Source organism: Triturus cristatus, chromosome 11 (genome assembly GCF_964204655.1).
Source record: "Triturus cristatus chromosome 11, aTriCri1.1, whole genome shotgun sequence".
Taxonomy (NCBI): domain Eukaryota; kingdom Metazoa; phylum Chordata; class Amphibia; order Caudata; family Salamandridae; genus Triturus; species Triturus cristatus.
In genome coordinates this window covers 151753228-151767974 of record NC_140594.1, presented here as the reverse complement: position 1 = coordinate 151767974, position 14747 = coordinate 151753228, and the positions used below count along the sequence as shown (strand labels likewise).

At 42.6% G+C, this 14747-nt stretch overlaps 1 protein-coding gene across 8 annotated transcripts in view; it reads right to left on the bottom strand.

Moving 5' to 3' along the window:
- PITPNM2 (phosphatidylinositol transfer protein membrane associated 2) overlaps window positions 1-14747 on the bottom strand; it is a 1082174-nt gene that overhangs the window by 420814 nt on the left and 646613 nt on the right. For all 8 annotated transcript variants that reach the window (XM_085633970.1, XM_085633975.1, XM_085633974.1 and 5 more), the window contains one exon: window positions 12899-13132. In XM_085633970.1, the coding sequence (XP_085490096.1) occupies window positions 12899-13132 (234 nt within the window). The remainder of the gene's footprint in view (window positions 1-12898; window positions 13133-14747) is intronic.

The following is a 14747-nucleotide window of genomic DNA, read 5'->3' as shown; positions in this document are numbered from 1 at the left end:
CTGAACAAGAATAGGCCGCTAACAGGGAATGATCAGGGGGAAATTCTGTTTGTCCGAAGGGTGAGCCGGTTGGGGAACAGATCAAAGGATGCTACCGGCGACTGTGTGGTGGTAAATTTTAGGAACCAGGGCGTAGTCGACCAAATATTAAGCTGGGAACCGGTTAGCCAATCAAGTAATATCAGATCTTTGCCCCTGAGCTTTTTCTACCCAAGGGGAACTCCGTGTTTTGGTCCAGGCCCCGGATTCCGAAGCAGAAGTGATAGCCCGTTTGGTGGGAAGGGTTTCTGCCGTCCAATGCCATATGCTTCCCTTAGAAATCAGGGAGCACTTAGCCTGAGGAACAGATTTGACCCCCTTGTGTCTTAAGAGGAGCAGGACTGACTAAAGAGCAATAGAACACTTCCCACGAATCGACTCTGTGAAAAGGGCTGTTCCCCTAATATCTCCCATACTGTAACTTTATCTCACCACCTGCATTGAATGTGCCCACCAGCTATGTTGTGGAGTCCCCGGATGGGACTCTTATGGATTGCGTTGCGGTCCCCCCTGTTTCAGGAAATCCCCCTGGATTACCGGTTAGGTCATCAGGGAGTGAGGAAGTAGCGGGGCTGGATCATATCTTCCTGCACCCTCAGCGACCAGAGAATTTATATAATCTGCCCAGGTCTAACGAGGGCTCAAAAGGTGAAAGGATAGAGGACAATAACCTAGCTACACAATATCCAAGAGAGACACAAACGCAGGAGGGGCTAAAACTGGTATCATGGAATATAGCAGGATTATCAGCAAAATTTGTTAACCAGGAATGGAGGAAGTATATCACCAGGTTTCAGGTAATTTGTTTGCAAGAAACCTGGGCGATAGACTGTAGCCCCTTTCATCTAGCGGGGTACAAGTGTTTTTCTGTGCCTGCACAGAAGTCAACCTCGGGAAGAGCTATGGGAGGACTTTTTATATTTGTAGATCTGCAGCTGGAAGGAGTATGGACCAACCTAAATTGGCCCATAAATAATATTCAGGCCCTTGGGTTCCACACAAATGGGCTAAATGTGATTTTGATTAATTTGTATAACGCAGTGGCAGTCAAGGGGAAGGGATCTACAATAAGTGAATTAGATAATCGATTAAGTGCAGAGACAGCCTCGAGGAAGGGAGCGGTGGCCCCGTTAGTGGTTTTAGCGGGAGATTTTAATTGCCACCTGTGCCCCAACCTGATTCCTGTTAATGAGGACTGGTCTCGTTGCACGTTGGAGGAAGGTCCGCACTTTCAGCACTCCGGTGAGGGGATGGAATTGGATAGGGTCCTGAAAAGTCACGCCCTAGTACACACTATAGACCTTGTGGCTATAGGAAGTGGAGGGGAGGTCATTCCAACATTCAAGGGCAGAGGGTGTCGCTCTTTCATAGACTACGTAGTGGTCACCAGTCTATTTAAGGACTGGATAAGAGGGGCAGAGATCCAATGGAGCATATTCAGCAATCACTACCCCCTAGTGCTGTAGATAGAAGACCTGTCCCCCAAAAGTGCTAGGAGAGGTGTAGGGGTAGCCAGTATTGAGAGGGTAATGGATCAGGCGAGACGACTTAGATGGACCAAAGTGGACGGGGACGCTTTTTACAAATCCCTATTGAAAACAGGGAATGGAGTGATAGGGGCGTGCCTTGACCTTTCGGTGGAGGGACCTGCCATTGTCAAAGCATTTGAGGAAGTGGCGCATCTAATAGATGGGCTACTAAAGACCACTAAGCAAGGGAGAGTAAACGCCACCCCCAGATGGTTCGACAAAGATTGTTCCCGGGCACAGAAAGAGCTAAAATCTAGCTTGAAAACTGTCCCCCGGGACAAGTCACGCATTGCACTGTGTTGGATTACATAAAAAAGGCGATTAAACGCAGGAAATATTCCCTCCAATCACAAGCCTGGGAAGATTTAAGGGCCGCAGCAGATAGAAGGGACATAACTGCGTTCTGTAAAATAATAAATACCCCATGTTTTCAGGACACTAATGCCCCAGAAATTGGTACTACCATTTTGCCGGAACAATGGTATGATCATTTTAAAAGTTTATATAACCACACCGCTGAGAATAATAAGGATGATGGGAAGGGACCCCGGTGGGTTACCACGATTGAATTTTTTCTTGTTCGAAGTGGTAGCGGTTATCCAGGGCTTAACGCAAAACAAAGTGCCAGGACCAGATGGTATCCCACCAGACCTTTATTTAAGCAAGGTGGAGCTGTGGGCCCCTATTCTCACAAGGGTGATAAATGTGGCGGTCGCAACCGGCCTCCCGCTTTCATGGTCATCGGCAACAATAGTCGCCATCTTTAAAAAAGGGAACAGAGATAACCCCCAGTGCTACCGCCCCATATCTTTGATCGATGTGACGGCCAAAGTGTTGGGACGAGTGGTCCTCAACCGCCTTACGGACTGGGCCTACGAACATCAAATCATCACAGATACTCAGTACGGGTTCAGGGCAGGGAGATCAACAACGGACCAGTGCCTGAACCTCTATCTATTGATGGCAAAATATACTCTAGCTAGCAATAAGGCTATATATCTTGGGTTTATGGACCTCAATGCAGCTTTTGACCACGTCAATAGAGAGAAGCTGTGGGCCTTGATGTCCAGATTAGGGGTCGATCAGGGCCTGGTTAACACCCTGAGAGCATTGCACTGGAACACCACTGCTAAAGTGCGTTTTAATTTGGAAGGGGGCACTACGGCACCTTTTGCTTGCAATAGTGGAGTCAGACAGGGATGTATTTTGGCCCCGTTTTTGTTTTCCCTGTATATTAATAATTTAGACCAGGCACTAGGCAAATTAAAAGTAGATTCTCCTCGAGTAGGTTCCCGCCCTGTCTGTGTTGTTGTACGCAGATGATGCGGTTCTTTTAGCCCGCACCCCCAAGGGACTTCAGCGCCTGATAGACGGGTTTGTCAGTTTTATGGACACCTTAGACTTGTCGGCAAACCTGACTAAGTCCTATGTCATGTTGCCTGGAACCATACCCTGTAAAAAGTTCTTATATAAAATAGGCACACACAAACTAGGGCAGGTACAGACCTTCCCCTACCTTGGCTTGTTATTCGATGGGCTTTTAAATTTTTAATTGAAGAGCGGTGTTCCAAATTAGTGGCCTCAACGGGGGCGATCATGAATTATGGACGCAGGCTGGGCTGGTGGTCGCCAGAACAAGTCATGAACTTGTACAGCTCAATCTGTTGCTCAAAAGTGGTATATGGGTCTGAAGTTTGGGGTTTTGTTAGCACTCAGCAGTTACAGACAGAGGAGAATAAATATTTGAGAAAGGTGCTCAAAACCCCACAAAGTACTCCCGCCTACATTATCCATGAAGAACTAGGAAGGATATACATTGAGGACCTGATAAAGGTCAGACCTCTTATGGCCTGGCTAAAGATTTGGTCCAATACCGAAGCAGACCTGAGCAGACAAATTATTAGAGACTGTACAGAAAGGGACAAAGTAATGAGTATTCCCTGGCTAAAATACGTGAAGTCCACACTTGAAGGAATTGGTTGTAAGGTTTTTTTTACCAATCCAACGGAAATTATCCCCCAAGATACATTGAGAGTCCCAAAAAAAAATCTGGACCTGGTAGTCTCACGTAGAGCATCTGCGGAAGAAAGTAAAACCTCAGTCTGTGCTCATAGAATGGTGAAAACAGAGGAAGGAATGGAACCCTATCTCGCTCTTATGTATAACGCCCAGGATAGATTTTTAATCACTCGTTTTAGGCTCAACCTTTTACACCACCTATTGGCTGATCCACCAGGTTTTATTTCAACCGTTGAGCAGAAGGGTTCCTGCGGCTGCGACAATAGGTCTCCGCAGGATACCCTTCATTTTGTACTATTATGCCCATTTTATGTTTTACCTAGGCGTTGCTTTTTAGTAGGAATCTTAAAACAGGCAAAGTTTAAACATGCCAAGGTTGCCTTATTATTCTTGCAAAGGGCTAATGATCCTCATACACTGTTTTGCATTATGAATTTCATTAAGGTTGCTTTAAGGTTAAGGAACTCAAGAGGGCGGTGTTGAATGAATTTTTTTGGCCAATGGTCTCCAACCATGTGTTATGAACCGTATTTTACTGATTTTAACTGTATATGTACTTTTATGGTATTTTTTAAGTACCAAATAAAGGACTATTGTATTGTATATTGAATGTTCTTTTTTAATCTGCTGCGTTCTCCCTTTCTCTCTATTTTCAACTTTAACTTCTTCCTTTTGTCTCTTTTATCTGGCCTATTCTGTCTTGTTCTGGGTCAGAGTCTGATATTAAAAAAATAAGTCCCAATCCTCCTAAACAAACGCTTGGGCATCCCACCAGCAACAACTGGCTAAAATTAAGCACTGGTATACAACTATCAGTTTTACTGAACACTTTGACACACTTAGGCCCCATGACAGGTGGGACCACCACTCAATGCTCTCTCATCAGCTTTTACCCCACGTCTGCTTGCCTGAAATGCACTAGTTTTAAACCCATAGACACCATAAGTTACCAGTTGAACTGAGGTCTTTGTTTAACTCGGTCACGTGCAAACATTTTTGGTTGCTGAGACAAAATGATTTAAAGGGTAAGGGCAAGTCTACTGAAATTATGTTACCCTGTGGCCACAACATTTTCCACATAATTATGGATTTGACAATTTATCCATAATCTCCTGCATAATGTGCAGATTTGAACTAACACAAATATTGTTTCTAGCTCATACAGATCAAAAGTTACTAAAAACATGGCGATACGTGTTCTTGCACAGTGGAAGACCCTTCACAAAGGTTGAATGGTCATCTTTCAATTGTTTATTGATATATTTCAGTTTTAAATTGGTACTAAGAAAGTGATTTTTTTCCCCAGACAAAATAATGAAGTAATACTTTACCATAACATGTGTATCTGTAATGTGCACGTTCACCTGTAGTCATCTTGGCGCTGAACAATCATATGTTTATTGTTACCCAAAATAATGGTACTCATTTTATCGACCTCAGATGGATGAAAGGCTGAATAGACCCGCCGGGATTTGAACCTTTGACCATGAGGTTGAACACAGGCCCCTGCATCGGACACATTAGTCCACTGAACCACCAGACCCTATTACAGCATGTGCCGCATTATACAGCACAATTTGACTTTTCTTTCCGATTAGTTTTGTCCACCCGCTGCATACTCTGGTTCTTCCATGCTACAGCGCTCCAGGTGCCTGGGAAGGGGTACTAGCTTGGACAGGGCCAGGCCTGTGGTAAGATTTAGGGTGATATCATTTGCATAGCAGCAGCATGGCAGTGGGGTCCAGAGGTGTGAGGGACCTATGCACCTCAATTATTGTTGTCATTATAATTCATCCTCATTGCCCTTTGCATTAAGGTCCAATGCACATTTGTTGCGCCTCTTGTTAAGTGTTTGATTAAGGTTAGAGTTAGTGACGTGTAAATGTCAGCATTTGGAGCAGTTCTAAGATAATATGGTGGTTGAAATGCATTTTCTTCATAAAGGAATCCGTTATATAAATTTCGTTTTGCACTCCATATACTGCTGCCTGAGTTGATGTTTTGTAGGATTCTTCCTAGTGGGTTCTTAGTAGTGTATTTCTTCTCAGAAGTGTTCTCATTTCAACATCGCTCCAGTGGGGTGTCCGGGTTTGGAGAACACGGAGCGCTCTGAACTTCACCCGGGAGCCGGTGAAGCCTCAGCAGGCAGGAGATAGACAGTCTGAGCGTTTTGGGCGAGGATGAGGCAAGCTGCAAGATTATTTATTTATTGAGCAAGAAACACTTTGATAAGAAATGCTCCACACAAGAGCAATGCGGCACGTAGCATCAGCCCCCTGGGCAGGCTGGCACCCCTAGTGGCAGGAAGAGACGTCAAATTCCACTGATTACTTTTGGTCACAAAAACCTGGGCATGAGTGGCACCCACAGTGCCAGTTAAGCACATGCTCTGCCCTTGAACAACGCCTTGCCTACAGGGGAGATCTGCAATGTGTTCTAGAAAGTGTGCCCGGCAGGTGCCCCAATCGAACATCGAAACAGGTCATTCCCTGCTCCTTACATTTTGCATCATGAATCACCCACGCATTATTGTCGCTGACTCAGACATGAGTAATATGCGACATGAAACACAAGGACAACCTGCAGCTTTTGTATAAGCTGTACTTTCCTTTTGTGTACCTCACAAGTGGCATTGAATGGCACGACAGGTGGACCAGGTGATTACCATCTAATTTCCCATCTCCCTTTGTTACTTGAATACTGTTGTTTTCCAACCATCCCTCTAATGTATTTTTTTATTTAACATTTTCCCTACAGTGGACATGGGAGCTGTCAACGCCGCTTGTCCGCAACGTCGCTGTTCAAAATTACATATGGTGACGCACTTTGGAATAATAGTGTGTCTTGGAATTTCTGATGGGAACACATTATTAAGTAATGGTAAATTATATACATTGCTACTGCAGCAGTGAGGGCTTTCACACCTCTAGATGGGGGCGCGTGGACTGCGGTGGGAGGGGGTTGGCACCAGTTGTTTGGAACTGGCAGGGTTTGAGAAATTGTTGTGTAAAGGAAAGTTCAGGACTGAAGCCAGCAACAATGGAGTTCAGATTTGAAAGATATGGAAAGAACAGAGATGCCAATTTGTACCATAGCAAGTGTGAGTAGATTATTCAACACTTCATTGCGTACTTGTACTCTACAGAGGACCAGGATTCACTTTCGACAAGCATTAGGAGAATGTAAGTGCAAAACAAAGGTGTTGATTTTGGACACTGTGAGAGATCACATGTAAGGTGGTCGATGGAGTGTGGTTTGATGAAGGGGATGACTTTGGTTGCACTGGTTAGGAGGAACAAACAGTTCCATATGGTCATCAGCATCATCAAAATCTTTATTTGATCTCGTAAAAAAAGATACACCATAAAACGAATTAAAGTTCATAAATAGTTTAAAAAAAACATATACAAATAAGGGATATAAAACACACCGACACTTGAAAACAACAGGAAACATAACGCTAAAAAAGCTATAAAACCACATCATTAAAACCTCATAAAATGGCGCAATAGCAGTGCACATTCTAAAAAAGAGCCTACTGCGTGGCAAACAATGGGACAGTAAAGTTGTGGCAAGGAAATCAGTGCCACTCTACACTTACTAAACTTACATTTACCAAACACAGGAACTAAAAACGTTTTAGTAAGTGGGAGATACAATTTGCAAAATAAGACAATGTGCAGCAAGATCTGGAGAGATGTGCAAATAGGGAGCCATCCCCTACATAGTCTGTAGGAGACAGTATTCTCCAACACTGGGTTTTATTAGTTACCTACCCTCCCTCTATGCCCTTCCCTAGGACAAGAAGCATTCCCTAAAGCACCCTTTGTCCTTCTTGCAGATAACTGCTGGTTTCTCGAAAATCTGTGGACAGCCTAGAGCACAAGTTGTCTCCCTAGTATATCTAAGCCAGGGGATTCTAGGGCCATATGAGGAGGAGAGACAATCGGACATGATTGTGCAGTTTTGGCCAGCCTCCTCGTTCTGCCAGATCGAACACCACAGCAACAGAGGGGCAAGTTTGATCAGATCTTCCTCATACTCCAAGCCCAGTTCCTGGTGAACAACAAAATGAGGTGTGAAAAAGGGGACTCTCAATACATGCCGGCACACTCTATTTTCTTCATTTTGAATGGTGTCCATGTCCGTTTATAGCCCCATGTCCCCGAGCCATAGGTCATAATCGGGAGACACTTCCACCTATGAATCTCTAATATGGGGGCGATGGGCTTTTTCCCTATCGATGAGACAAGAGAAAATTGAGCCAACCGCTTGCAAGAAACAGTTTTTCCTGTTCCCAACACATGGAGCCCAGTTGCAAGCACGATCAAACATTAGCCCAAGGTACAGGAATTGGCTCACTTTCTTCAATTACCCTTCCCCCCATACTCAAAGCGTGTTTTGTGCTTTTTGAGCCACAAACCATAAAAAAAGGTTTTGAACAATTGGTTTCCAGATTTAACATTTTCATAAAAGCAATACAAGTGGATGTTAGTATCTTTAGACCAATAGCTGTCCTTGCAAGTAACAATGTGTCATCTGCATATAGGAATCCTGGAATACGTTTTTTATTAACCAGTGAAACATCCACCCACACATTCACTAACTCAGTTTCAAGGTCAATTATATACCACAAAAATAAAATGGGTGCCAACACACACCCCAGTCGAGCTCCTCGAGTCACTGGAAAGGAAGATGAAAACTCTCCACCATTTACTATACCTAACTGATGTGGATAAATCCCAATGAAGGTGTCGCAAAAAAGCCACCAAGTCATCCTCAAGTCCCAGGGAGATTCAAATATCCCAGAGCTCAGACATACTCACACAATCAAAGGCACTGGTTAAGTCCACGAATGCCAACTGGAGTGGACTACTCTTGGTGAACTTATATTTGGACACATGGAGGTGAAAACATTGCTCCATCGTGCCACGGCCCTTTCCAAAGCCATACCGAACTGGAGAGAGAATATTCTTTTATGTAGACCAAAGAAGCAAACGTTCCTGTATGCTTCTCCCAATTATCTTGGCAACACAGTCAAGTACTGAAACTGGGCGATAGCATTTGGGGTTATGTACATTACCCTTTTAAAAAACTGGTACAATTATAGACTTGCACCAGGGAGATGGGACTATACAGGCCGAGTTTATAACATTAGTGAGCAGGGGTGACCAGAACCCTGGGTTCTCTTTAAAGATGACCAAAGGAATCCCGTCGGGACCAGGTGCCTTTTTAGAAGGACTCTTGAGAATGGCCTCGAAGACTCATCTGGTGAGAACTGAATGTTCAAAAGTAACACAGAATCAAATGTTCTGCTATTGTATCTAGGGGTATTAGAGCAGTAAATGCTGCTAAAATGGTCTATCCCCCTACCAGGTCCAGTGTGAGTGCTCACTTTAGCAGGCAACAAACCTGAAGCAAGGCCAACACATACTGCCTACAGAAAGCCTGCGGGTCCTTGGCCTGACAAGCAGATACCAAGGTTTCCCGCTTTTCATTGTTCAAGTTGGCCTTTCTTTTCTTTAATGCGAAGGAGTAATCCTTCCTACAGACCCCAAGAGCTTCCTGATCCCTAGGAGGCCACTGCAATTCCCTCCTTAGTCTATTATTTGCAACTCTGCAAGTCTTATCGGACCAGGATTTATTGTGTCTCATTCTATTACCTTTGGGCCTCATGAGCATATCTCTTATACAAGAAGTTAATTGAGCAAAGCACCTCAATGCTACATTGGGTCCAAGTTCCTCTGATGTACAGGAATTGGTCAACCCCACACACTCTTCTGTAATTTTACACATTATGGACTTTATATTTACAGAATGCCAGACTAACCCTTGCCCAGCATCTTTTGTAGCTATTGGCTGCTTAGACCTAATATTACACTTGGGCCAATTTGATGAAGAGCGTAAGCGGGTTTTGGTCGCTATATATAGTTGGTAAAACTTCCCCTTCCGAGACTAGAGAATGCATACGTCTAGAGATAAAGATGTAATCAATTACAGAGCCTGGCCCCTTCCCATGTATGTCAGAATAGTAGATGCCATAGGATTAGTGGCTGCTCTCTATAGATCATAAGTTACCAAGTAAGTGTATTGCGTACATCTCCTGGTGTCTATAATATTTTCCCAATTAAACTCAAATAGATCTGGGCAGAAAGTTGAGGATGCTAAGGTAGGCACAGTATGCAATTTTGCATTACAATCACAAGCTATCATTAAATTAAATGGTGCACCAGGGTAAACATTGCTATCTGCTAATTTTTCCACAAGAGTGAATAGCTTGTGGAAATTCTGATTGTTCCTGGCAGAAAAATCATTTTTGCAGAAATTAACCAGAACTTTACGGAAATTAAAACCCCACCTCAAGTCAAAGGCATCCATATTTTCTCCCTCCGCCTGTATCTTCATTATTTTGCAGCCAATATCAGCTTTGAACCAAGTTGCCAAACCTCCCCCCCCCCCCCCCCCCCCCCCCCGTATCCTGACCTGAAAGTTATGGGGAAGCTGGAAGATTGAAACATATATATACATCAATAAACACTTAATCCAGCTACCAAGTTTCCTGCAGGAGTACAATATCATATTTATTGATAGGAGCACATCAGCCCTCAATCAATAGCTTAGAAGCCCACCCAGCAATGTTCCAGCATAGCCGTCTCAGCTTTACATTAGAATGATGAGGCTGTTTTATCACCTGACCCATACTGCACACCGCAGAGGAGGGAGAAATACAGACAAGGGGCTGGTTTTCACCTTCTGTTAAACCTAATACGGAGGTACGCTGGCAACAATCAGTGTTCAAAACTTGATGTCCAGTCAGCGGGTCTAATCTGTCCAACATTTCCAGCGGTGGGGTAGGGGTAATCGTACAACCAGAGGGCACACAAACCGTTATCGCAGAAACCGGGGAGACCATAACAATTTCCATGTGTTATTTTATCTCCTGTTACATTATAGTTGGTTTTGTTTAGCAAAGCTTTACTAATTTCTTGACCTCTTCACACAGTTGGGTTCTGGGGGAAGCATAGGTTAGTGATTTGTAGTTTTATCAACGAGTAAGGAGGTAATTCCCCAGACCATCTCTTTGACTAGTAAGTGTAGGTGATTCGGTTGCTGAGCAGGGATTGCTGCGGGGCTCTATTGGAACGATCAGGGGTTGCTCGAAGCATATCTTACAAACTTAGATTTAAGCCAAGTAAAGCTAAGTCTTCGGATATCCTAGCACGGTCGACTGTGGGGGAACTGGTAGAGGTCTTGCGAGAACCACTCTGTCTCTCTCTCTCTGTGTCTCTCTCTCTCTGTCTCTCTCTCTCTCTCAAGAGAGAGAGAGAGATTGGATTTGTGCCATTCCATACAACCAATACAAATAAATGTTAGTGTTTGTGATTCTTTGATTCACTCTCTCCGAGTATTTTATTGTCTGACCTAGTTCTATAATTGCCTCGGTAAGTCTACCTGTGTCCCTGTCCCATTGTCTTGGAGTCTAAACTATCCACATCTCTATCTTATTTGTAATTTTCCAAGCATCATTATATCAGTGTCCTTGTGTTTGAAATCCACGTAAAGATATCAAGAAAGCAACTACAGTGCATCACACAGACCACTGTTACAATCGGCTTTAAACCTTCATCCACATCCAACAACACAAGCCACCACAGCTAGTATCATTTAATTAAGTCACATACTTGTTTGGACTTGACCACGAAAAGTTGATGAATAATTTTCGTATGACGCACAATATACTACACAAACATCTTGTATTTGCTTTTGAAATATAAACGGTTAGATGTTTTCTTTTTTTGTTTTTTTCTTTACTCAATTATATTTGCCTATTTCTATCTTTTTGATATTAGTATGGATCCCTCTGCCTATTTTTTTCTTGTGCCCTCTAGGATTTTGCCAATTTCAAATATTTTATTATAACAAAACATTTCATATAAATACAATTATTTTAAAACTTAAGTTTAAAGCAAACATCGATATATTCTAAACATCCAAGAATATTTCCATGAAATACAATAAAAATTAGCACCATATCCACATACAAATACATTAGAATGATGCTTAATATCATTGTCATTCCTTCAACTTGTGAATGCTTCTAGTGCTTGAGTGTTGGCCTCATCCATAAATATAGTTATATATAAAAAGTGTATATACCTGGGGATATATATGCTCTAGCATGGTTTTTGTTTATAACTTACACATTGGCCATCTCTACATTCAAGGTATTCTTTATTATCATTCCTCCTAGCAGTGAAATATTAAAGACAAGTGCTTCATGTGCTGGTCCAGGATTTATTTGCCCGCAATATAAATATTCTATTCACTTTAGGGACTTTTCCCAGTTCCCATGATATTTAGCAAGTACAGTATTCTATCTTATCCTTGCTTCTCACACCTCTCTAGGAGATACTAGCTCTATAGTTGAAATTAAACTGATCTGCATAATCCTGTGTATAGCAACATATAGTGGACTCTTGCATACATTGTTTCATCCTGTTTTCTTTTAAATGATGTTTTGAAACCACCAAAGTTCTCAAAACTTTCTTCTAGAACATTGTTGAAGACAGCCTGGTAGGCAGTTCCTCACAGTGCACCATTACGTTTGAAATTAGAGGGTGACCTGATCCAACCTTCTGATCCAAGGATAGATCACAGAGCACATGTCATTAAATTACATGCCATCTGAAGTTATGAGGCTATCGATCCAAGCCTACTTGGACCTTTAGGAGGAAACTTAAGTTATTAATCATGTGACAGTCGAGCAGATACTTGTAAGGATTTGAAAACCTCTTTTCAATTTCAAAGGTTAGGATAAATATAACAGGTGACCCTGGGAGGTATGGCTGTAGCATCCCTTTAACCATGCTAGGTGCTACACGAATTGCATCGCAGCTCAGTAATTTATGCCAGCCTACCCTTTTAGAAGCCACCTTCTATTTGAACAGAACAAGATGGAGATATCCGATAATATGAGTCACATCTCACAGAGCATCCACGTGTATCTAAAATGGGAAAAGTCTGTTTCCTGAGAATATGGCAGATGGAAAATCAAAGAACAGGACTTAAAGAGAGAGAGATCATATCATGACAGAGTGTCCCATTAATATCACAATGCATTCGCTCTCCTAAATTACCTCGAGTAGCAAATTTGCTCTTCACAGTGGCTGCACATTACAAATAGCATTAACAGTCCTTCATTTCTGGATGGATTTTGTTTGATTTTGTCAGTAAAAACATATGCAAGGAAGGCTAGCTGCCATTCCCCAGAGTGAGTACGAGAAGAAGAAATTCCAAGATGAAATGCTTACCAACATCGTGAATAAATCTTTCAATTTTGGACTGCATGCCCCAGTATCTGAACTCCACTTTGCACAGCTTGTAGGCGCACATGATTGGGTATTTGCCCAGGTTGTTCTGATGCTCCTCTATCCAGTCTTCAGTCAAAGGCCCTCTTTTCGTTTTCAAGGACTTGTACAGCTTAGGGTCCTCTTCTACCTTGTACTCGTGCGGGGGGATCGGATCTTTCACGATGTCAATGGGATCTGGGGAGAACAAAGCAGGGAGCCCAGTTTCTACAATGTACTCAAACCTTCCTTCTGTAAAAATATTTGCTCTGTTTCAGGGGTGTCCAATGTTGGCCCTTGAGTGCCAGATCTATATCATATTTCTAAAGGAAAAAGATTCCTATTATGATTTATTGTGTGTAAATTGATCCCATATGCCTAGCCTGAAATTTTGCCATTGATCCAACCCCGTGCACCAGTGTTGGGACACTCCTGCTCTATTAATATTTCATCAGTAAAACTATAAATCATTTTTGTAATAAAAATGTCAATACGTATCTGTGACCATTCATCACTGTGCTCCCCTCCCACCAGATCCCAATCACAGCAGCAAGCCACAACTTTCCATTTTTATTTTGATTAAGTCTTAAGAGTTTTTAAACCACGAAAATGCCTTAGGCCTGTACAAACATTTAAAAACCAGATAAAGATATTTACATAATATGTACAAAGGGCCAACAATAGTACATTTTCTAAAAAATAATCATAGTCAGTAATGTCAGTATTTCTAATTGGGAAAAAACAACAGAAAGCAGAGATACATAAAAACGATCTTTACGCTCTGCCATAGGGCAATAGTATCAGCTGTTTGCAAAGTACAATTGGCAGAGGATTTCAGATGAAAGTATCAAACCAAATATCAGACTGATTCATAGTTTTACTTTTTTGTTTTAACCAGGGCACAGAACTGGTTTTGAGATTTCACAAGTTCCTGTGATAATAGAACGCATGTTGCTAAAGCATAACATCTTTCGCTGCTTGACTTGAAAATGATCGATACCATGAAAAGCCCAGGAGAGCAAAGGGTCTTCCTCAGGCTCACACCACGTCCCGAAGATTGGACTTTTCACAAATCTGACTCACGAATTGTTGTTCGAAGACCCCTTTGCCACCTCGAATGATCCCCACCTGGATTTGAATGGCTAATATTTGTCACTGCTGCAGCACTATCTATCTGATCCGTGCTCCAAGATCTTACAAATGATCAGGTAGGTTCACGAGGGCAGATCATTTGAGCTCCAACCATCAAGAACTCTGCAATAAAATGATTAAAGGGGCCATACAGTGTGGAGGCAGACAGTCCTAGGTGCCCAGTCCTGCATTTCAAGCAATCGCTGACAGCACACATTATAGAATATTCCTTGGTTTGATGTCATCAGCCTGGGTTTTGAAACCAATTCACTCAATGACCCCGTTAAGAATATCTTAGGGAGCTCCTGCCTGCCCCTTTTGCCGTATTAAGACATGGAGCCAGGAACCCCTGTAACCTCCTCTCTGTGCATGTCATTGTCCATATTTCACATCTTCCTTACTTGGTACTTCCCACACTAACCTTTATACTCCGCTCCAGAAAGTGTAAAGTTGTTCATGTTAGCAAGGAAAAGGTAAATTGTGCCAAGAAGAAATAGGAAGCAAGTTCTTTCCTGCAGTAAAGATTGTTTTCTGCTCACTCGAACTTGAATAAATCCTACCATTGTTGAAATGTGGGGCTGGGGGCACATAACTTGGAACATGCATCATGCTTGCACGTAAAATGCACTTACCAGCGGCACTTAGTATGGCTTGTTTTTTTTTAATAACTGCCACCTGTACA